This window comes from Mustela putorius, unplaced genomic scaffold (assembly GCF_011764305.1).
Source record: "Mustela putorius furo isolate JIRA1106 unplaced genomic scaffold, ASM1176430v1.1 tig00000596_pilon_pilon_pilon, whole genome shotgun sequence".
Taxonomy (NCBI): domain Eukaryota; kingdom Metazoa; phylum Chordata; class Mammalia; order Carnivora; family Mustelidae; genus Mustela; species Mustela putorius.
This window is the reverse complement of record NW_025421428.1, coordinates 16,507,896-16,532,839: the sequence shown is the minus strand read 5'-3', so window position 1 is coordinate 16,532,839 and position 24,944 is coordinate 16,507,896. Positions and strand designations below refer to the sequence as shown.

The following is a 24,944-nucleotide window of genomic DNA, read 5'->3' as shown; positions in this document are numbered from 1 at the left end:
CTGGGCGTGCAGCCAGCATACCCACAGTGCTAGGAACAGCGCCCAAGGTCAGGAAGGAGGACAGTCCCGTGACCTTGGCAGGCTCCTCCTGCACCATCCTTCCCGGGAGCTGGCCAGAGGATGGGATGGGGCGCGGCTCACCTGCTCAGCTCCTGCGGCCACGTGGCAGCCCAGGGCTGCTTGCCCATCTCCCCAGACAGACACGGCCAAGCGAAGCCCGGTGTCGGCACCACTCCTGCGCCATCGACCTCATGGTGCCCAGGCCAAACGCAGCTCTCCAAAATGAACTTCTCAGCGGCCCCCACGTGTCTCGTGTGTACGCAGTGGGACTCACGTGTCACGGTGTGTTCCACAGCCCTGACAGAACAGAGTGCCTCCCACCGCAGCCCCTCACAGGTCTGGCCCTCTGCAACCCCCCTGCACCTCCCTGCAAATCTGCTGCTTTGCCTCTGCTTTTACCTTGTCCAAAATGTCATACTAATGGAGTCACCAAGCACGTGGCCTGTGGGTTCGCCCCCCTTCACTCAGCAAAACGGGCTCAGCGTCAACTGTGTTGCTGTGCGACGTGGCCACTCCCTCTTCGGGCCTGCTGCGCCCCACCCACCGGGTGCGCAGGGGCTGGAAGCCCGGGACGGGCACCTGAGTGGCTCAGCTGGGAGCAATGGGAATGAAGCTGCCATAAACACCCACATGGCCCTTCTCGCTCCGAGTTTTCCGGGTGCACTTATGACAAGGGCCTACCAGGTGTCTGTTTTTCACTTTCTGGGAACAGTCCCCTTCTCTAGCGGATGTCATGTGTGTGCCTTTGTGTCCATCTGGCAACGGAGGTGGGAAGCCATACAGCGACCTGGCTGGAAGCAAGGATGTCAGGAGCCGGGGACGGGTGAGGGGACGCCAGAGCGACAGGTCCTCCGGCCACTTCTCCTGCAGGAGCAAACTGCACCCTTACCTTCCCTCAGCAGCTCTGTTTTCATGCAGCAATCCTGCTTCGTCTCCCCCTTCGCCGGAACTGCCTGCTAAAGAAGAAACAGCCATCAGCCTGGGTTCACCTGCAGGCAGACTATGCAATTCTCCGCCAGGATTTCTTGAGATGGACTTCGTGTCTGGATCCAGGTAAAGACTCACTATCAGACAACCAGAGGGCTAGGGGGTGTCCAAGCCAGCAGATAACAGTCACCTCCAGGAGGAGGAATGACACTCTGAGACCAGCCCGAGCAAACTTTGACCTAACTGTATTTTTGGAGATGGTTGTTTAAGAAAAGGAACACGTTCATGCATTACTTACATAACTAGAAACCTCAAATGTTTTGGTTGTTACAGGAATGCTACAAATTATATCAAAGTGCATTCTGCCGCTGACAAGAATTCATCAAAGGATTTCAAATGTCAACCTCCAAAAAAAAACTGCATAAATAGATAAACCAAGAAAATTCAGTAAATACGTGAATCATTAAGTATTTGCTCTACTACACGGAGGCATAAATTATGAAAGGTCTTGGAATTGTTTTTTAAAACTTCTTGCCTTTGGGAGGCTTAGAATCTGGCTGGAGAAGTGACTGTAAACACACAAAACATTCCTGAATGGGTCCCTCCCGTGCGGCAGCAGTCGTCACCATGAGACCATGGGGAAGGAGAAGGGGCAAGATGCAGACCCTCCAGGCTCCCCACTGAAGAGTTTCAGACTCTAAGGGCACAACTCCTGTAGCACCTAACATCTGGAATGTATTCTCCAAAAGATACCACAACACATTCTCAGAACATTCCTACAGAACCGTGAGCTCCCTGCTGATTTCACTGAATGTGGGGCCAAGCGTGGGACCCAAGAGCGGGGCACTGCCCTACCCGGTCACTCGGGACCACCAAACCACCCCAAGGTCGCACAACAGCCTCCAGTCCCAGGAAGCCTCTCCTATCTCAGCGCCTCCAGGAGGCTCCCACCTGCAGGTCCTGAACAGAGCTGCATCTCCCCGGGTACACAGGACAAGACAGGCAACGAGCATGGCCCAGCTCGTCCCGAGGCCTTCCCACCTTTCCCTAGAGCGTCACATGTGGCCCCACTGGTGGCTTCCAAAGTGAACCCCCTTTCAAAGGCAGACCCCCTCCTGTAATCCCCCTCTTAGCCACTCCTGCCACAGGAAGCCAGAAGTCACAGCGTCACAGCAAAGAAAAGTCCAGGGGCTGAGACTTCCTCCCAGAGATGGGGAAGATTTCCTCGAAGGGATCAGACTTGGAGGCAGCCCTCCCTAAGCCCCAGGGTCTTCCCAGGTCACTAAGGGGAAACAAGGCTTCACTGTTGGCAGCAAAGCCACAGGGCCCAGCCTCTGCTCCACCTTCCCCACTCTGACCCCAGACGCCAGCCCCTGGACCCTGTAGCCTCTCAACAGGCCAATGGCCTTATCAGACAGCCTCTCCTGGGCCCTGCCCTGTTGCCTGCTTGGTGCCCCCCTCCAAGACATGCCACCCAGCCTGTGTGCCCGCCCCACCAACATACGAACTCTGGGTCCCACAAGAGAGGCCTGTCCTGTTCTCTGACACAGCCCCAAAATGTCGGCGATGTGCGGCACGCAAAAGGAACTGATGAGCACGTGGGGCCTAAGAGGCCCCAGTAAGAAAGGCCACTGGGTCCACTTCCATGTCTGCTTCCCGCCCAGCTGTACGCCTGGGGGCATTCTCTGCGGCAGCCGAGACACACAGCCAGCCAGCTTCTGCTGCATGGGCAGAGCACGGCCGGCGAGCACACCCACAAGTCCAAAGGGAGCTCAGCCCACAACCAGACCAGAAAGAACAAAACCCTCCCAAGTCCAGATGCTCTCTGTGCACGGAGCCTCCGTGTACTAGCAAGAAGGAACACAGTCTTCATCACCATTTCAAAAGGCTAACAACTTATCAAATTGACAGCAGACCAAGAGAGGGTTGAAGGTGGAACACGTAGCCCAAACCAGTACCAAAATCCTGTCCTGGCAACAGCAGAACCAAACAGAACTTCTGCAGAGACTTCAAGTCCTGCCCCTCTGCAGCTTGGGGTTGGGGCTGAGGAAATGCTGCCAGCACAAGGTGGGTGGCCTGAGTCTAGCGGCACATGAGGTCAGGGTACTGGCTTTAGCTCTAGGAACTCGGTAGTGGAGGAGGGAGCGCAGAGCAGCCTGACAGCTAAAGCTCCGGGCCGGCCAGGGCCCAGAAGCAAGGACACCCCAGCAGCAAGCAGCACCCCACGCACAGAATGTGGGTTCCCTCCACCATCTCCCACCAAGAGAACGGAGGCTCCTGGGAGACAGGACCAGTGCCAGCGGGGGGAGGGGGAGTGAGGGAGTCTCAGACTCTGAGGCTCCTACGGCAGGGGCCGCGCCGCACAGTTGTCCACCGTCCTATCTCCCGCCCCGGGAGCTCCCCACCCGCGGAGGAGGAGCTTCCGGTCTAGCTCCAGCTCCAGGTGGCCACGCCTGGGCTGGTGCGCACACTGCCGGGGTGCTGGGCGGGGTGCTGGGCGGGGTGCTGGGCGGATGCCGAGCTGGGGTCACCAGGGAAGCGCTACTGAGACGGCTCCACAGAGCTGTGCTGCACAAGTTCCCATCTTCAGTCAGCTCCCAGCATTTACAAGCAGGATAGTCTAGGGGCGTCTGGTGGCTCAGCTGGTTGAGCGTCCAGCTCTTGGTTTTCGTTCAGGTCATGATCTCAGGTTCTAGAAACTGAGCCCCTGGGTCGGGAGACGGAGCTGGGCTGGCTCTGCTTCCCCTCCCCTTCTCATGCATTCTCTCTCTGACATAAATAAACCTTTTTTTTTTATTTTTTATTTTTAAAGATTTTATTTATTTATCAGAGAGAGGGGGAGAGAGCGAGCGAGCACAGGTAGACAGAATGGCAGGCAGAGGCAGAGGGAGAAGCAGGCTCCCCACTGAGCAAGGAGCCCGATGTGGGACTCGATCCCAGGACGCTGGGATCATGACCCGAGCCGAAGGCAGCTGCTTAACCAACTGAGCCACCCAGGCGTCCCTGACATAAATAAATCTTAAAAAAATAAATAAATAAATAAAAAATAAAAGAAGGAGAGTTTACAAGGAATCGGGTTTACAGAGTACGGAGAGATGAGAAGCTACGGCAGCACTGGCGGAGCCCAGGGGACGGGCTCTTGGGACGCCCCACAGAGCCGAGCCCTTGAGCCCCCTGCATGTGGACCCAGGAAAACCCTCTCCTGCCCTGCCTCACCTGCCCCCCCATTACTTGCCTGCCCTCAAAGCTTATCAGTAGCACGTGACCTGACCCCATCCCTCCCAGGGCCTGGTCTTGGCCATGCCTCTCAGCAAGGGGGGCAGGGGGCCATCGCATCTGACCCCAGGGCCCCACTGACCTCCCACAGCAATCCAGGGCAAGGCCCAGAGTGCTCAGGCCTGGACCCATCTCCTAGCCCAACACAGCTGCATCCCAACCACCTCCGGCCCGCACCCACTCTCAAACAGTTCTCTGGGGTCCCAAGACCCTTCCAGAGGTCCAAGAGGTCAAAGCTCTATTTACTACCAGAACCCCACTTGCCTCTTTCACTGCGCTTCCTGGGGCACCTTAGCAGGAGTCAAGATGATGGCACCAAATTAAACGTCTCGGTGATCCTTCAACGCTGGGCACTCAGGTAAAGCCACCTTCACCTGAGAATGCCCCTGGTGAAGCAGTGGGATTAGCGACCTCCCCACCAGCCTTCTCCTGAAAGCAGCAGAAGAAAGGTAAGCAAGCAGCAGTCCAGGGCTGCTGGCCACTCAGGAAAGGCCTGGCACAGGGGCTGGGTTGTGTCACTCACGGGGAATCTGCATTTGGAAGAACCGGCCAGAGTTCTGGGGGCCAGAGCTATGGCTACACAGACTGGGCATCTGCCAAACACTTCCTCAAAATAAACCCAGTGAGCCTGTGACCTCAAAGAAAACCAACGGTATGTTGCCAGTGTCAAAATTCTGGGTTCTGAGTGGAAATGGGAATTCTGGTAAACGTGTGTCTGCCTCCGTGAGCTTGACAGCCGCCCAACACCTACAGACTTGTGATGCCGCGGGCAAGGTTATGAGGGGGTCCGATGTCTGATATCGCATAATGAAACGTGTCAACGTCTGGAAGTTCTCCACAACTCCGCGAGCCGGTGTCTCCCCAATGAGCAGCACCTGATCTTTAGACACAGGTGGGGGGCGGGGGAGCGGTGTGAAGATGCAAGGCAGGGCATGGGCTGAACCCTCACAGGAAGGGAGGCCATCGGCGCCGCTTTGCCCTGTCAGGTCCTAGCACAGTATACCAAAGCATCTGGAATTATCTAAAAGGCTCAAAACGCATGTCTATGTGAGGCCAGACCTTCTTCATATATTGCAACCAAATACTGCAACACACCCCTTCCGTCAGAGCCAGACATGGACAGACCAACCTGTAAAGCAATGCCACTCTTCTGAGGTGGTTGTTTAAGAAAATAGTTACTTTTCACAGAAATTATTTACCCTAACATGTAAACAGCATGTTACATGCTTACTTTTGTTATTTCTAAGTATTTTTTTTTAAGCTTCAGTTCTAATTTCTTTTTTGGTAAACACCAGTAGATAGAACCCATACAAACAAGAGCCTTCTGGGGGTCCTAAACAGGAATTTCACTTGGCCTCGAAGCCAATGCCCCACACCAAGCACGCCAAGCTTCCTGCGTCAGAGGCTTAAACCCACCTCCGGGGGTGCCTGGGGGGCTCAGTGGGTTAAGCCTCTGCCTTCATCTCAGGTCAGGATCTCAGGTCATGATCTCAGGGTCCTGGGATCGAGCCCCGCATTGGGCTCTCTGCTCGGCGGGGAGCCTGCCTGCCTCCTCTCTGCCTACTTGCGATCTCTGTCAAATTAATTAATTAATTAATTAAATCTTAAATTAAAAAAAAAAAAAAAGCCACCTCCAGACCCCCAGGCACTCACTGTCCCAAGATGCACCCAGGGCCAGCACAACGGAGCAAGCCTCCCCAGAACATTCACGAATGCACCTATAGACCAGCTGTCTCCTGTCCCCACTGTCAGCCACACATCCCTGCCATGAAATGAAGTTTCATGACTTTTTCTCCCAAAACACTCTGTTTAAAGATCACTACGTAACACACTCTCAAATGCCAGAACTATCCACTCTTCTGTTCTGGATCTCTTTGACTGCATTCAGGAATCTGATAAGCACCAACCCACATGCCAGGCCGTGGACAAGAGTAACAGCCTAGGAAAAAGCAGCCACATCTCTGCCTTATCTGCGCCTCCTACTTTTAAAGCCCAAGCCTCCTCCTTGCTCGTCACTCTGAGTGACCACTGATGACGCAGGGCAGGGGAGGGAGGAGCGGGGAGCCGGAGGAAGAGAAGGCCCTCAGGGTGCGCTCTCGCCCAGCACCCCCTTCCATCCCCATCTTGCCTCACAGAGGCTGCTCGGGGACCTGCAGCGAAGCCAAAGAGGGAGTCTGGGCCTCACAACTGCCAGTGCTAACAGTCCCTTCCCTTGCCTGGACAGGCTCGCACCGTAGCAAATCCCCAATCAGAAGAGTGCTGTGATGGCCACAGGCCCAACCGCCGCTGTGGGCAGGGGAGGCGCTGTACCAAGCCTGTCCAGCACATGATCGGAACGGCTTGTGACAGCAGCCACGGAGCAAGTCTTCCTGGAAAGGCGGAACGGAATAACGGAGCCCACACGCCATGCCCCTGTGGTGCTGGAGTTAGATGTGACCTTCTAGAAAAAGATATTCTGCTCTTTTGAATGCAAACCCCACGCACTGAAGAACTGACGTGGATGAAGATTTTTCCGTAAATGCGAGTTGGGAGATTATGATACACACAAAAACCTAGGGGAAACGTGTCCTGGGGTTGAAGCAGAGCCTGACCCTGCCAGGCTCACTCGGCCAAGTGCACATCCAGCAACCAAGGAGGCCGGCACTGCAGACAGCCCGAGCCGCGCACACCCAGGTACACCGGAAGTTCAGGTGTGTGACAAACCATGTTTCTAGTGGAAGCGTGTTTACCTGAACGCACCTGCGCGCCCTGTGTGTTTTCCTTGCTGAACTGAGCAACCCTGCACTGCGTCCTTAAGAGTCAACAAAAGACGGGAGTCGAGGTTTCTATAATTCTGAAGTGGTAATGTTGACCTTTTTATTCTTTTCTTTTTTTTTTTTTTTTGAGAGACAGAGAAAGAGAGCAAGCATGAGCGGTGGGGGTGGGGGAAGAGGAAAAGAGAGAGAGAATCTTAAAAGCAGGCTCCACGCTCAGCACAGAGCCCAGTGCGGGGCTCAACCTCATGACCCGGAGATCATGACCTGAGCCAAAATCAAGAGTCAGACACTTAACCGACTGAGCCACCCAGGAACCCCATTTGTTAAAAAAGTTTTATTTATTTATTTTGCTGACATTTTTAAAAGGCAGTGTTCTCCGCCTGTTGAAATCCTATTCCTAATAGGATCATTATTATTAATAAAACAATTTCTTCAACGAGCACAGAACACAGAGGAAAATAAAATACAGAGAAAAAACCCAGAGACATTACAAAGTCTTATTCCGGGGCCTTCAGATACCCTCACCCATTTAACCCCACTCTGACACTCTCACCAAATGCCCGCGGCAGCAAGGCCCCTCCAGGCCTTGACCTGGACCCTGCCCACCTCAAGGGTATAGGACAGGCCCAGCGTGTGTGCACAGGAGTGCAGCTGTGACGAAGGCCACCAACTCCCAACCATCTACCTCACATCCAGAACGAGAGCCCCTACGGGACAGAATGCGGCAGCAGCTACGGCCCAGTCAGGCAACGAGCCAAGTCGAACTACAGGACCCTGCACAGAACACTTCCCAGGAAAAGCACTTCGTTGTTTTTTGGAGTTTTTTTTGTTTGTTTTTTTAAAAGATTTTAAATTTATTTATTTGACAGGCAGAGATCACAAGTAGGCAGAGAGGCAGGCAGAGAGAGAGGAGGAAGCAGGTTCCCCGCTGAGCAGAGAGCCCGATGCGGGGCTCGATCCCAGGACCCTGAGCTTAACCCACTGAGCCACCCAGGGCGCCCTACGTGTTTTGTTTTTTAAGTCAATAAGAACAAGAGGCTTGGGGGAAGGGGAAATGCTAAGATGCAAAGCCTATGAAAGCAGTGTCTGCTCTTCACGTGAGCACTAATGTGGCCGCGTCCGCTCTGGTCTGGTCGCGTCACAGACTCTTTAGCAACACAGGACAGGAGACGGCCCTGGCATCGTTACAGCACATGGGGATGTGCGTGGACATAATCTAGGTTTCAGTCAGGCTTTCTTGAGGATTGACACAAAAGCACCTTTCCTAAGTTTGTACAGCACCGTCACTGTCTGTGTGTGTCCCTCCCTTCAGATGTAATCGCGGGGCGCGGGGTGCGGGGGGGGGGTCTGCGTCTCCTCCTCCCTCTGGCCCTCCCCCTGCCCATTCCCCTTCCCCCGCTGGTGCTCTCTCAAATAAATTAATTTTTTTAAAAAACTGTTTTAACGTAATCATAAAACAAACCTGTACCAACCATCTACAACTTCAATAACAATCTGTAGGTAAAATAAAGGCACTGCTCTGCGACACGTTAAATCGAATGCGTTTTCTTCTCAGGACAGACCTGTGCTCCGCCACTCAGAAAGGCTCTGCTCTGAGGGTTTCTCCTTCGTCAGTGGACATGAAATGGCCACATCAAATGCAATTCGTCATAACCCAGCGAAGTTCAACTTTACTGTATTTGATTTCAGACACCTTTAAAAAAATAGGTTCTGCTACTCATACAGTATAAATTACGAAGGGTAAGATTTTGTGTAGAACCTGCATTACGAGACCTGACGTGTGTCTGACTCCGGCGCCCCCACGCCCCCACCGAGAGCCTCCTCGTGGCCCCGCGCCCGCCCACACCGGAGAAGAGCCTCGGGCGCGGTGAGGAGCGTCCCCAGGGCCACGCCGCACACCCTGCGCAAGAGGCTCCACACACACTTTCCTGAGGCTCAGCCTCCCACGTACCTGCCCCGTCAGCTTCTACCACACCACTGATTTTTTCCCGTTTATATAAATAAATAAACAATGACTGCTGGGGAAAGATAGTCCCAGAAACTCTGACATCACTCCTTACAAGGTTCCTAAAATTTAAAGAGAAGTAAGGGCTGGATAAAGTTTTGGATGATCCATATTAAAATTATTCAAAGACAAGCCCATAAGACTAAATAATGTTATCAACTTAAACTGAAGACATGGCAGTGACACCCAGGCCACACTGGACAAGGGCCAAGGGCCAAGGCCCCAGCACCAGCCCAGGCGCAGCTCACCTCATCCAGGGCCAGCTACCTCGGGTCAGGTCAGACGAACAGTGTGCACGATCCCAGGGACAGGCCAGGGACGACAGTGATAATTCTGGGCAAACCCCTCCTAAGTGGCCCCGATTTCCCTATCGCGCCTCCGCGCAGCCAGCAGGCGGCAGGGGCCAAGCCTGGACCGCGGAAGCGCGGCAGGCGCCCTCCCAGCCGATCAGGTGTGGGGGTCCACAGGACAGTCCCACAGGTGGTGACAACAGACCAGTCCCAAGGCAGGCGCACACAGGCCAGGCCAGCGAAAGGAGCTGATGTGCACACACACTTCACGACAGTCGGTTCCCTAACACAGAGGTCCCCCACACAAATACAAACGCCAAGGTCAAGACACCCTGGTGCACAGGCCCCAAACCCTGCTAGGTGCACACGGAGCCAGTGCTGTGCACTCATCCTGGGATCAGAAGGGGCTCTCCCGGCCCCGGCGGCATGAGCACTTTCGAGGCCCCCCACCCGGGCCGCCACAGCCTTCATCAGCTCCCGCCGCTCTGCCTCCATGCGTATGTCACTCAGAACTCCTACTTTGAGCACCAATGTTGAGATGGTTAACTCTTTTTTTTTTTTTTTGAAGATTTTATTTATTTATTCATGAGATAGAGAGAGAGGCAGAGGCAGAAGGAGAAGCAGGCTCTCTGCCAAGCAGGGAGCCTGATGCAGGGCTCAATCCCAGAACCCTGAGATCATGACCTGAACCAAGGCAGATGCTTAACCATCTGAGCCCCCCAAGTGCCCTGAGAAGGTTAACTCTTTAACGGCTACACACACACATGCACACACACACAAAGATGGGCCTTTGTGACAGTCCTTTCGAACTCCTTAAGTTCGAAAGGAGTCAAAGCCGTTTCAGAATTTGAGACACTGACCAGCATGTTGCCCGAGAGGGCCGGAGAGGGCCCGAGAGGGTCAGGCCCAAGAGTGGCCCCTGCTATGCGGGGGGATAAAGGCCATGTCCTCCCGTGCAACAGCCACCTCCTCTATGCAGCCTCAAAGCACCTGACCCTGGTATTTGGCAAGGGTGGGGGGGAGGCGCCAGCTTTCATATATTATCTACCAGAGCTATGAAGATGACCAACAATGGCAAAACACTAAGAAAACCGAAGGAAAAAACCTCTTGAAACACTATCTTCACTTTAAGTACGTGCTTGCTGGACTTATCTCTGCAATTCCACAGGTGGCCTGGCTTTTCCATTCCACAGCGAGGAGACTGTGCACGGAGAGGCCTTTCTCCCCCGACAAAGAGCACACCACTCCCGGGCTCAGAGACGCCAGCACGGGAGGCCGCCGGAAGCCTCCCCGGGGCAGCGCAGACACCAGGCCTTCGCTCCCCGTGGCTGGAGACGTGGCTAGAGACGGCGCGCTGGCCCAGCCGGAGAACGCCAGCTCCAACCTGCCACCGCTCCTCTCTGCTTCAGGTCCCTGCCCGAGATCCGGACCCGGGACGGCGTCTTCTCCAGAACAGCATGAGCACCGACACGCTTCCGCCACCAGACAGGTTCCCAAAGACGGGTTGATTCTTCTCAGGAAACTTGGGAGATGCGGAGCGCTACCTGCCCACCCCTAATTTTCAACTGCTTTCCACAGACCAGTTTCACTGGCTGATCATCAAAAGGCTGGGAAGGAAGAGAAAGAATCCTTTCACTATCTGAGAGATCTCCTTCTCCTCCTTTTGTCTTTTTGTTTCTTTCCTTTGGCAGCAAAAGGAGTTAGTTCCTAAATTTGGAAAAGACAATTACTACCCAAAGTAGCCCAAAAATTACATTTAAGGGGCTGTGAAATACCGGAACAGATTCCTTTCCCATCTGCCGCTTAACCCTTAATTGGCCTCCCCGCAAAGGAGGCCGCCGACGGCGCCCTGCGCTCCCATTCCCTGACGGAGAGCTCTCCTGGCCCCTGCGGTCTTCCAGAGCGCCGAACCGACCGCACACCAGGCTGCAGCACCTCTCCCACGGGGGACGCTGACGTTTCTCCATGAGAGGTGGGCTGTGCTCCCTCACCTTTAACAAGATGGGCCTTTGTGACAGCCTGGAGCTGAGACTCCGGCTACAGTGGGCTGTGTGGTGTCTGAGGCCAGGTCACACACATGCCGTGCCCGTGGCCGCCTGTGGGCATTCCAGCCAGTGGTGCACGTGCCCAGTACCGACCACCAGAACTGCACGTGAACAAGCCTTCAGATGACACACCACCCCCAATGGCCAAGTGCTCCAGCTGAGGCCCCAGGTTCAAGGACCGGAAAAAAGCCGTCCACTGCTGCCCGGTCTCAGAGGCTGGAATCACAAGGGGTAACAAGTCATCGCTGTTGTTCTGAGACGCTACATTTCCAGGTAGCACTCAAAGCAGCCACAGACAACTCCAACAGTGCCCTTCTCCTCTGTGTCCATTCCAGGGTCACAGCAAACACAGCTCTGGGCCTGGGCCCCGCAGCAGAGGGGGTACCCGTGGAACCTGACTTGTAGAGAAGACTCCACACGCTGTGAAATGGAGCAGGTGCCACGGACACCCACAGGGAACAGGTGGCCTCTGAACCCCGGACCCACAGTGCCCAGCACCTGGGCCTCCAGGAGTTACGGCTCGCAGGTCTGGGGAGAACACACTCAGCCCCAGCCAGAACAAGCTCCTGAGATGTCACTGGTTAAGTGCTGGGCTACAGCAGGTACGTGTTCTGAAGGAATAAACCAGGGAGCGGGGTCACACAATGTTTACTTTCAGTCTGGCTTTCCACGCAGCGAGGACATTTAACACACAGTTCTTAGCACAAACAAGACGCTGATTTTCTAGTTCATACATAGGTCTCATAGGAATGTGGACAGTGCAATTGCCACAGTTTGGTTTACTTACAAAATCAAGTTTCCAGACCTGCAAAGGTGACACCTGCCTTCCATGGGGACCTTCGGCCTGATTACCATGCTGACAGCTCTCACCCCACACGGCAGCGCAGGGTTCTCTGCGTGGCCAAGCAGCTGACCAGGGGTGGGTCTGGGTGTGCCTGGGACCGCCAGGTGTTCACAGGGCCCACACCGCAACACGACACTGTGGAGAGTCACCATCTGTGAAACTGGACAGCATCTACCCCATCTCCCCTAATTTAACTTGGAGTCTACCAGAAATCGGGACACCTCGCTGGCGGGAGGGCACAGGGTGGAGACAACGGGACCACAAGGATGAAGCGGTCCGTGGTGTGCCCCACGTAGTCCCAGGCGCGTGCAGGCCCGTCTACCAGCGATGCCGGCCTCTAGCACACTGACTCAGCACAGAGAGTCGCCCTACAGCACCAGAGGAATTCAGTTCCAAAGATCTAGCTCTTACTTCTCCGTTTCAACCAAATTTCTCATAATATAAAACTACACTAGGGAGGGAGGCACCTGGGTGGCTCAGTCGTTAAGTGTCTACCTTCAGCTCAGGTCGTGATCCCGGGGTCCTGGGATCGAGCCCTGCATCGGGCTCCCTGCTCAGCGGGAAGCCTGCTTCTCCCTCTCCTAGTCCCCCCCAATTGTGTTCAGCTTTCATTGTGTCTCTGTCAAATAAATAAATAAAATCTTTATTTTTTTTAACGATTTTATTTATTTACTTGATAGACAGAGATCACAAGCAGGCAGAGAGGCAGGTAGAGAGAGGAGGAGGCAGGCTCCCCGCTGAGCAGAGAGCCCGATGTGGGACTCGATCCCAGAACCCTGAGATCATGACCTGAGCTGAAGGCAGAGGCCTTAACCCACTGAGCCACCCAGGCGGCCTTACATAAAATCTTTAAAGAAAACTATCATGTCGGGAATCACTCAACACTGTATCATTTGCTAAAACTTAGGTTATCAAAAATAAAAAGTGGGGCGCTTAGGTGGCTCAGTTGGTCAAGTGACGGCCTCCATCTCAGGTCATGATTCTGGAGTCCCAGGATCAAGTCCCACATCCGGCTCCCGGCTCGGCAGGGAGTCTGCTTCTCCAGTTGACCTCTCTCCTCTCATGCTCTCTCTCTCAAATAGATAAAATCTTTAAAAAATAAATAAATGAAAATAAAAAGTAAAATGGGCAACAGAGCTCATAAACACTTTTGCCCTAAAAATTCAGTAACAGAAATCCACAATGTGAGACACTCTGCAAGGCCACTAACATAGTGTCCTCAGCACAGTGGGTGGCAGGGTGGCGGGGTGCGGGTGGGTCACAGGGCTGTTCCCCACACCAGATATTAAAGATAACAATCAAGAGCGAAGTGTGGATTCTGCTAGGACCCTGATTTGAGCACACCAACTATAAAATGACTTTTTGACATAACTGGAAGGAAATTTTAAAACAGATATCAAGCAATCACTTCAAACTTTGTTGCGTGTGAGAACAACTTCATAGTACGGAAAAGATGTCTGCACTTTTTTGCATGCAGGCTCCATGCCCAGTGTAGAGCCCAACACGGGGCTTGAACTCACAAAGATCTGAGATCAAGACTCTGAGATGAAGACCTGAGCTGAGAGCCAGAGCCGGTTGCTGACGGACCAAGCCCCCCAGGCACCCCAGATATCTGCATTTTTAAAGATGCATACTCGAGGATGAGAGGTAAAAGCGTCATGATACCTATGGTGTGCTTTAAGATCCCTGAACAACAACAAAAAGGAAGACAGAGAAGGAAGAAAAGGAGCGAGGAACCCGGTGGCAAAACCTTGACGATGATCATGGAGTTGTAAGTCGTCTACTTTGCATACGACGGAAATTTAAATCCTTCATAAACTACTACTGAAAAACTAGTTCTAAAATACTCACGAAACCTGTATCAAAAAGGAAAAGTGCACCCGTAACATCCCCGCACAGCGCACCGCGAGCCCTGCGGTTGAGCTACACACCGCACACACCGGCACCATCGCACAGTTCACACTCGCGGTCTTCCCTCCCGACTCGAGTGGGTCCGACCCCACAAAACCCAGCTCAGAGGCTGAGAGGCCGCAGAGTGCTCATGATGGTAGGTAACACGTAACGAATCTCGGCTATTATCACTACTCAATGTACTTGGTACCTAAGTCACAGAGAAATGTCTAGTATCTGCCATGTGCCAGACATACACGTGTCGCTCAGCCCCCAAATTCAGCTGCTGCAACAGCCCCCAACCCCAGCGAGCTCCACGCACCCCACCTGGCCCCGGGACGGCGGTCCCCCCCACCCCCGAATCCGCCACTGCTCTCTCCTCTCCATCCGTGCCCTCACTTCCCTTTTCCGAAGATCCCTTCACTGTCACTGCTTAAAAGCTCTGCAGGACCTGTTCTCAACGCGGGAGTCCGGTCCACAACTCAGGCCGGCTCCTCTCGGGCGGCCACACCCACGCCAGCTCTCGGGCTTCAGAGTCTACAATACCACACTCTTTTGAAAGGGGCCCCAGCCCCACCAGCACACGCCACTCCCCCTCATCACCCACTGTGAGGCCAGCCCCAGAGCCCGCGCTCGCAGGACTGGCTTCACGGGAGCCGAGAGCACCACTTCCAGCCGGTGCCCACGGCAGGAGCGCACTCCAGGAGAACGCACAAGCTCACCGGCTGCTTCCCCAAAGCAAAATACACCTCTAAAAGAACGTTTTCTTGTTTCTTAACGTTGTAAGACGTCCCTTCTTCAGTAAGAAGAAATTGTTTAGAAAGAACCGTATGACAAAAGGCCATTAGAAACACCCCTATTTCTGACACCCAAGGTCCATACAAACACACGCTACGGGAGCCGGCGAAGGGCCTTCCCGACACCACAGTGCACCCCGAGCAGAGCAGCCCAGAGCGCCCTGCGATTCCCGTCCGACGCCTCCTCCACAGCCGCCCACAGTCCCAGCAACCTTCTCTGCCTATCGTGCATGGCAGCTGAACTAGCCATTTCCTGTAGAGTTTGAGTAAACTGTGCTTCGTTCGGATCTCAGGAAAAGTAACATTTTAAAACTTCCCATATTAAAGGAGTAAGGGAACAAAATGACCAGAGCCAAGGAGGCACAGAGCCATGATCCCTGACTGGAGGGGACAAGGCCGGGGGACGGCACCCACTTCACACCTACTAGCACGGCCCTGGTCAAGGCGATGAGCCCTGACAAGTGCTGGCAGCGCTGTGGAGAAGCCAGTGGGCATCAGACGACGTGGCTGCTGCAGAGAACAATCTAGTGGTTCCTCAAAAAAGTTAAAGAATCATCATGGGACTCAGCAGTTCTGTTCCTGGGTTTGTACTCCAAGAACTGACAACAGACACTCACACCTGCACACAAATGCTCGCAGCAGCTTCCAAATAAACCGACGAGGGCCGCCTAGGGGGCTCAGTCAGTTAGGTGGTCAATTCTGGACCTCAGCTCAGGCCTTGATCCCCGGGTCACAGATTCGGGCCCTGCACTGCAGCCTACTTCAGAAAATGAAGTCAAACGATGGACAAACGCGTGTGTTCGTCAGCAGATGCACCCACAAAACATGGTTCGTGCATGCAGCGGAGTATGAAGTTCTGCCCTGGCGACAACATGGGTGGCCCTTGAGGACATTATGCTGAGTAAGACGCCGGACACAAAACGACAACTCTACTTCCACGAAAGATAGAGTTTAGACAAATTCATAGAGACAAAAAAAGGAAAGGGGAGTTGCTGCTTACTGGGCACATAGTCTGTACTTGGGGTGATGAGAATGTTTTATAAAGACAGAAATGATGGCTGCACAACCCTGGAAACATACTTAGTGCAAAAAGTAGACTTAAAAATGGCTGAAATAGGGCGCCTGGGTAGCTCAGTGGGTTAAAGCCTCTGCCTTCGGCTCAGGTCATGATCTCAGGGTCCTGGGATCGAGTCCCGCATCGGGCTCTCTGCTCAGCAGGGAACCTGCTTCCCTCTCTCTCTGCCTGCCTCTGCCTACTTGTGATCTCTCTCTCTCTCTGTTAAATAAATAAGTAAAATCTTCTAAAAAAAATTTAAAAATTAAAAAAAATTTTTTAAATGGCTGAAATGATGACTGGGTGGCTCAGTTGATCAAGTGTCTGCCTTTGGTTCAGGTTATGATCGAAGAGTCCTGGGATCGAGTCCCACATTGGGCTCCCTGCTCAGCACGGAGTCTGCCTCTCCCTCTGCCCCTTCCCGACATGGGCTCATTCGCTCGCTCTCTCACACACACACACAAATAAATCAATTTAAAAAATGGCTGAAATGAAAAGACTCAGGTTTAAGTATATTTTACCAGAATAAGAAAAAAGAAGGGGGGAAAGATTGAGAGGTGTGCCAGGACAACCGTACCAACATAACCAGGGACCGTAATGAAGCCTGGGCCATTCTCAGGAAGGCCTCCTTTCAAGGAAATCGATGCAGAATACAAATCAGAATAGAATAAATACTATTTTTGTAGCAAAAGAACAGGATCAGCACACCAGTACTGACAGCATGACTTATACACTGTATTTTTTAAAAGAGACACACTGACCTCCCGGCGCGGACAGCCACGTTACAGCGGTAGGAGACACAGCAACAGGCCCCAGAGCGGCAGGGCGTCTGGGAGGCAACCTGGACTCAAGCAGCTCTTTCATCATATTTGCGACTTTCCTATGAAGTCTGACAGTGTTTCAAAAGAAAAAGGAAAGCAACCCTACAGACAGAAAAAAGTGAAACACCTACAGAAGACTACGGCGCGTCTCGAATCCCAGCAGGAGTCCAGAGAGGGACTCGGAAAGCAGAAGCTGTGGGGACGGAATGTGAACAGGACACACACGGGCAGGGACGGCAGGTCCCGCCCGAACAGGATCTGATTGTCAAAAGGAAAACTGATATATATCTTGCATGCTTTTACGTTTTTAATTGAAGTAAAAGGCAATGAGTGGGGGGGGGGGATTAAACAGTAAACACTGCCCATAAGGCAACTACTTTCTCCTCTGCTGCAGGGCCTTTCACACCCTGTCGGTGCAGGTGCGCCTACCCCGGCACAGCGGAGCAGACCGCACCGACGGCAGGCCTCACGGACGGCTGGGAAACCATCTCGCCCTTAACTGCGGTGAGCAAATGAGCCGATGCCATCACAGTCGAGGCTGTGGCAGTGGCCCCCGGTGTGCTCTGCACGCTCACCCCCGACACAGGTCCTGACTGACAGACACACAGGCCATCCCCAACATTCAGCATCGTAAACAATCCCAAAATGAACATCTTCACTTAATGCCCTCCTGTGCACGCAGTTCTCTGCAAACCTCTCCAGGACAGCTGAGAAACAAGGAACAGCGCTAGAAATTACAGCTCCGGGTGCCGCAGGTCTCTACAGGTGTCCTGGACAGAGAGCGTCTTTCTCCTTCTTAAGACGGAACTACTTTTAAAACATTTTGGAAAATAACTCCCTATCCTTCTCATGTTGATCTGTGCTAAATCCAGGATCCAGTCTCAACCGTGAGAGGAAGGAACCTTTTCCCTGTCCCAGCCCCACTCTGCCAGGAGCAGAAGCCCCAGGCCCAGGGACGAACAGTGGGGGGCCGGACTGCATGTCTAACCAGACATGAGTGCAACAGGCAGGGCGGCCCGAAGAGCAGATCCGAGGAGACATGAGGCCCTGACGTGATCAGAAACACTTCCACCCGCCAACCTCAAAGGCTCACATCACGGAACGTCACTGTTTTTAGACTAAATCATTAAGCAGCAATTCAGTGATTCCCAGCACCCTAATACCGTGCACCTACAAGGGCACGTGCACCTCTGCTGTTTTCCGAGTCGGCCACCTCAAGCTGATGACGCCACCTGGCATTGCACAACTCTGATCTGCATAAACACCTGTTTTCCTGAAGTCCAAACCTAACCAGAGTAAGTTGCATTACCAAACAGACGTCTACGGGACACGCCATGAGCCCCAACACCCCTTCTCTCCGGGGGCTCCATGGACACGCCTGCATTCTGCTGTGTCACCTTAATGAGCCCACCGCAGAGCATCAGCTCTCCCTACAGGAACCGTCTCTTGTCCATAATGCTCTTTTAACAACGACTCAGATTAATGCAGTGTATCCTGTCCTTGCTTGACCTCACAATAGCACTTTCCTGACCTGACTTTAAAACCGTCTCTGAGGGGCCCCTGGGTGGCTCAGTGGGTTAAGCCGCTGCCTTCAGCTCGGGTCATGATCTCAGGGTCCTGGGATCGAGCCCTGCATCGGGCTCTCTGCTCAGCAGGGAGCCTGCTTCCTCCTCTCTCTCTGCCTGCCTCTCTGCCTACTTGTGATCTCTCTGTGTCAAATAAATAAATAAAATCTTAAAAAAATAAAATAAAATAAAACAGTCTCGGAAGTGAGAATGCCAGTGGGCTTAGGGGGCTCACTCAGTCAGTTAAGCCTCTGCCTTTCAGTGGGTCATGACCCCAGGGTCCTGGGATCCAGCCCTGCGTCAGGCTCCCTGCTCAGACGGGAGCCTGCTTCTCTCTCTCCCTCTGCCTGTTTCTCCCCCATGCTTGTGCTCTCTGTGTCAGATAAATAAACAAAATCTTAAAAAAAAATAGAAGAAATGAGAATGCCTATCAAATGGTGAGCTCACTGACCCACATAAGAGGGGCCCTATGGGACAGAAACGTGATTCCGGCTTTCATGCTTATCACCGTAAGTGTATCAAGTGGCAGAACTGGGTGGCGCATGAAACACAGCAGGAGAAATCACTGAGAATTCACAGCGGGGAGGCTGGGGAGATCATCTGCCTTTAGGGTGACTGTTATTTCCTTTCCTTTAAGATGTATTTATTTATTTTAGAGAGTGACAGCACAAGCAGGAGGGGCAGAGAGAGAGGGAAGGAGAATCTTAAGCAGACTCCACGCAGAACATGGAGCCCAAAGCGGGGCCCAATCTCACAACCATGACATCCCGACCCGAGCTGAAACCGAGAGTCGAACGCTTAACCCAAAGAGCCACCCAGGCTCCCCAGGGTGACTCTTATTTCTATTGGCGCCATGAACTCAACAGCCTGGTGCAGCAGTGGGGGGTGGGGGGCAGTCACCCATGCAGGGTAGCCCTCCCTGGGACCATGATGCCCCCACCACCATGGGGGTCTGGGCCTCCCTGGAGCATGCCCCTGGGGTAGCTTGCAGCTGCCTGACAAAAGGGATCTCAGCACAAGGAGACCCTAACCCCCAAGTTCCTGGTTATGTGAGGCAATGCGTCCCCTTCTCTCGCTGAAGCTCAGTGAAGGTCACTTCTACCACCTGGCCCCACCTCTTTCTCCACCAAGGCAATGAAAGCCTCAATGTTTCCATGCATGCCACCCAGTTTATGAGGGAGCACAGCATGTGACCAGCAAGGCCCCCAGAAAGCTAAAACTGGGCAGTGGGAAGATGTCTGCCACCACAGACTAAACTAGAAATGGATAAAACCAAAATTATAAACAGAGAAAAAAATATCATGACTTCTTAGACATCATAAATTTTCGCTCAAGAACAGTAAGAAAGCATTATTTCCTCACAAAACACAAAAAGGGTTGGTATTTAAAAAAACAAACCAGTTCACTTGAAATATTTAACTTTTTAAGATTCTGAAGTATTTAATAAATCCCAAACCCAGTGACTACTGTAACAGAAAATGACGTTTACTGTTTTAGCAGTATCCTGCAACATAAAAACAGGGGCTGGCCTAAACACACACCAACACCTGGGCTCACTCTTAAGTCCCAAACTTAGATAAGCAAAATGTCTCACTATCGAGAGGCCTCAGTGGTCACGGGGAGAGCACCAAAGTCAGATCCAGTCGGTCCAAGTCTCACAGAGAAACACAGAATGAGTGCTCTCAACACAGCAGCTCTGCGTGCTTCGAGGCTGTCTTAAAGGATGACACAGAGGCTTCCCAGAGACACTGTGGCTACAACCCAGCAACTGGGAAATATCAGGGTAGTGGATGATCTTGAATTTCTGGACAAAATGTCAACATTTTTGTTGCCAATGATAATGAAGGAATGTAAGCAGGAGTTTGTGCTGACACTATATCCATAATATATTAAGTCAAACTATATTTCCTCAAGAATACCAATTACTGGGGCACCCGGGTGGCTCAGTGGGTTAGGCGTCTGCCTTCGCCTCTGGTCGTGATCTCAGGGTCCTGGGATCGAGTCCCGCATCGGGCTCTCTGCTCAGCGGGGAGCCTGCTTCTTTCTCTCTCTCTCTGCCTGCCTCTCTATTTGTGATCTCTCTCTCTCTGTCAAATAAATAAATAAATAATACTAAATATAAAATACTAATACTAATATAAAAATAAAAAAAGATATAAAAATAAAAAAAGAATACTAATTATTCTTGGACAAAAAAAAAAAATCTGTAGGATATGCAATATAGATACAAAATTTCAGCAAAATCCCAGAGCTCAGGCTAAGTCGGTTCTCGGGATTCCAGCTGATTCCTGCACACTGGAGTACTGGTTATACTTACGGCAAACCAATGACACCATGGAGTGTGAGACAGAACTGCATGTGTCCCTCAGACGGAGGGCTCTCTGCAAAGTGGCAGTGCTAGTGTCTCTCACCTACCACAGCTGCTAAGAAAACCTGATGGACAATAATCTTTTAAAGCCAAACTGTAATAATTAAAAACACTAACATTTCATGCAGAATGTAAACGGTGCAATTTCGAGCTTCCTTAATGGATTATTTCATGTGATACATCAATATATAATTAAAAGGTGATCAGCGTGATGTTTCTAATAGCACAAGCAACAAAAATCTCCAGAAGTTAAGACTTCCAAATATCTGACTGGACAATAATTTCATCGGTCACGACAGGACTCTGTGAAAGAAAATCAATTGCTGGGCGCGCCTGGGGGCTCAGTCGGTTAGTGCGTCTGCTTTCGGCTCAGTCATGATCCCGGGGTCCTGGGATCGAGCCCCGTGTCGGGCTTCCTGCTTGGTGGGGAGCCTGCTTCTCCCTCACCCCTGCTGGTGCGCTCTCACTCTCTCTCTCAAATAAAATCCTTAAAAAAATATCTACCGTGGCCTATGAAAATTCTTAGTTTTTCTTATATACATATAAAAGAGACGTGAAAAGGTAAGAACATAAGACAGGGGGAGAGTATGTCAAACAGGAGGCGGCTCGCGCGCTGCGGCACCTGAGGTGGCAGGGGAAGCCCCAAGCACGAACACACGGGGGCAACAGCTGCAGGCAGAGCGGCGCGGTCGCAGGAGCGCTGGGGACACTCGAGGACCCTGAGATGAGGAACCAATTCTAAGCCTAACTCCAAGACCAGGAATCACAGAAGAAAACCTTTACAGATTTAACTACCAAAATATTTCAAACATTTCTGTGGCAAAATAAAGAAGTAAACTCTAAAAGACTAAAACAATGTGCGCGTTATCTTCAAGGTCACTCTCAACCTGGGACGGAGAGAACTAGTAACTCCAACTCAGGTTTTAGAGAAAAAGGCAACCCACAAAACAACAGGCAAGAAACCAAGGCACATCCCCATGGCCACCAGACACACGACAGCAGGACTACACAGAAAGCAAGCATGCAGTAGGTGTTCTGAGAAAATACAGAGCAGACGCAGAGGCAACGATCTCTAACAAAGTAGGAAATAAGCCCAGCAACATACCAATGACCCTGTGAGAACTACCCCAGGAATGCAAGGTTGGTTTAACACTGGAAAATCAATCAACTAGGGGCACCTGGGTGGCTCAGGTCATGATTCCAGGGTCCTGGGATTGAGCCCCGCATCGGGCTCTCTGCTCAGCAAGGAGCCTGCTTCCCCCTCTCTTCCTGCCTACTTGTGATGTCTCTCTGTCAAATAAATAAATAACATCTTAAAAAAGAAAAAGAAAAAAGAAAAAGCATTTGACAAAATTCTTTCATGATCTGCATCCATGCACTGGGGTCTCTAGTCAATGCAACATGGGAGAGGAGGAGGTGTAATACAAATAACAAAAAGTAAGTGAGGGGCGCCTGTGTGGCTCAGTCGGTTAAGCATCTGCCTGCTGCTCAGGTCATGATCCCAGCGTGCTGGGATCGAGCCCCGCGTCAGGCTCCCTGCTCAGTGTAAAGCCTGCTTCCTCTCCCCACCGCCTGCTGCTCTGCCAACTTGTGGGCTCTCTCTCTCTGTCAAATAAATAAATCTTTAAAAAAAAAAAAAAAAGAAGAAAAGTAAGTGATCCATACATAATCCTACCACCAATAGTAAATATCTTAGTAGATTCCTTACAAACTGTATACAGAAACAGAGTATAAATATACTTGTTTTTAATCCATTTTCTTCACTGAGCCTGACGATTAAGGCTCTACAACATCATCTGCAAGACGCGCAACAGTGCTGGATCCTCGCTGCCGCCAACCCCGCTCAGCTCTGACCAATGCCACGGGAGCTAAGCGTGCGCCCAGCAAAGGACACAGTCGAGCTTCCTCATGCGCTCGCTGTGTCGTGTGCCTCCTGCGTCTTCCACCGAACCCTATAGCTCTCTTCCCACTGTAAACCACACCATCCCCCACACCAGGACCTAGAATCGTCAACGAACTCACATCTCTGACTCCAAGGTCCGTCTTTTCCCGCTTACTGTCTATTGCACAGTTAAAGTGATCTTCCGAGAGCTACGAGCTCACCACAGTCTGAAACACCCAGTTTTCTGAAATCCTGCACACGGACTCCAGCTCACACCTCCCAGCGCAGCACAAAAGACACTCTGGCACTTGAGCCCAGGAGTCCACTGGCCAAATCAAGCCCAGGCCTACTTTTATACTTCCCATAAGCTAAAAATGGTTTTTGTACATTTCTTTAGTCATAAAATTTTTTATTTTTTTTTAAGATTTTATTTGAGAGAGAAAAAGAGAAAGAGTGAGCACAAGCAAGGGGAGGTGCGGGAGGAGGGGGGAGTCCCAAGCAGACCCCCTACTGAGCACGGAGCCTGACATGGGGCTCGATTTCAAGGTCCTGAGATCACAACCTGAGCCAAAACCAAGAGTCAGATGCTCAACCGACTGAGCCACCCAGGTGTCCTCGTTATAAAATTTTTTTTTAATGCATTAAAAACTGCATGTGGGCTACACACTTCACCCTTTCCAGGGAAAGTCTGACCCCTGACCTAGCCCAACAATTTTTAGGCCCCAAAACAGCCTGTCAAACAGCTATAAGTGCAGGCTGCATCAAGCTACCAAAAATGGCTTGAAGACAGCCTCTGAATCTCTGGTCACTGGCTGCGTCCATTGCCCAGCTTTCGTCCTCAAAGATCCAATTCTGCCCCTCAGCCTTGCAAGGCCCCCGTGGTGGTTCTGGCTTATCACACGCAGCACTGAGGCTGCCTACACAGCTCCGTCTCCTCCTCAGAAGGGGGGCCCCTAAAAAGCACGGACTTTGATGTATTCATCTGTGCAACCCAGCATCTAGCATAATACTGGTACCTAACACATATTCCAGGACTTTTAAACACATTTAAAAGCGTTCTGATGATTAAATATAAAATCCAGGCCTCTGACATCAAGGGACAAGTCGTGCGGTAAAAGGAAGACTGCACAGAGGAACGCACAACGGGGCCCCCAGGTGATCCGCACTTGCTCTGTAAGACTGGACGCAAGCGCAGAGAGCCCCAGAGAAGGACTCTAGACTGAGCTGAGCGTTCGGGGACACGTGCTGGGTACGGGTGAGCTGGAGGGCTGGGAGAGAGTCCACGGCGGGCTTTCATTTCTACCATCTCGACAGTCCTGGATACATGTCAGTAAATCCAGCCAAAATTTCTTTTGGCTCCTAGAATATTCTTTTTAAAATACAGCTGCGTGAAGAGACAGGTCCTCGTGTCTGGGATTTATCTGGGGCGCAGGGGCGCAGCTTTTATCGAGTGTCCACCACACAGCAATGCGCTGTCTTCGGGGCCCACTGTGCTCCAGGACTAAGGCCCAGATCTTTGAACTTTAAGAAATTCTCCCTGCCAGGCCCCCCCATCTCTCTATCACCCATTTCCCCTGACCGTACATCAGAGAGCAGGCAAAGAGCCACTCTAACTGGCTAGCACTCCTCTGAGCCCCCTGGGTGAGTCAGATTGTGCACTCTACCCCAGGACAAAAGACTGGTCTGCCGGCTCCTGAGAACAGTGAAGTCAGCAGAAAGGACCATAAATTTGCAGGCCCTCCGAGTACTGGCTGTGGGCTAAATGAATGATATGTTAGCACACACGCAAGCTATTTTTTCCTGTAAGTAATATTACTATATTCACAGTAATTGTCATTTTCTATCCTCTCAATGAATACATACTTTAAAAAAAAAAAAAAAGATTTTATTTATTTATTTATTTGACAGGCAGAGATCACAAGTAGGCAGAGGCAGAGAGAGGAGGAAGCAGGCTCCCTGCCAGGCAGAGAACCCGATGCAGGGCTCGATCCCAGGACCCCGAGATCATGACCTGAGCTAAAGGCCGCGGCTTAACCTGCTGAGCCACCAGGCGCCCCATACATACTTTTTCACAATGACTACCATGACAGTAACTTCAAAATCCTTTTGATGCGAGAAAGAAGTCTTTAACATACTGAGAAATCTGGTTGTCTCTGATACAGGCTCCAGTTACCCACACGGAGGGCAGTTTCTGAAACTCCCCAGCCCTCAGCCCCTCGCACAGCAGCCCCCCAGTTTAATTCTGAGTTGCTTCATATCCACCTTCTCAGCACTGTGAGGTCACGCGGCACAGTGTCAGAGCACTGGCCTGAGGGAGGGCCAGCAGGAACTGACTGACCATGACCGCCAGGCACATCCTCGAAG

General features: G+C 52.0%; 1 protein-coding gene across 6 annotated transcripts in view; it reads right to left on the bottom strand.

The window, feature by feature from the left end:
• Nucleotides 1-24,944, bottom strand: part of EHMT1 (euchromatic histone lysine methyltransferase 1) — a 136,601-nt gene that overhangs the window by 69,634 nt on the left and 42,023 nt on the right. For 4 of the 6 annotated variants that reach the window (XM_045082814.1, XM_045082815.1, XM_045082817.1 and 1 more), the window contains exon 2: nucleotides 950-1,016. The exons of 1 other annotated variant lie outside the window; for it this stretch is intronic. In XM_045082814.1, the coding sequence (XP_044938749.1) occupies nucleotides 950-1,016 (67 nt within the window). The remainder of the gene's footprint in view (nucleotides 1-949; nucleotides 1,017-24,944) is intronic. One more of the 6 variants, XM_045082818.1, reaches the window with a different exon arrangement.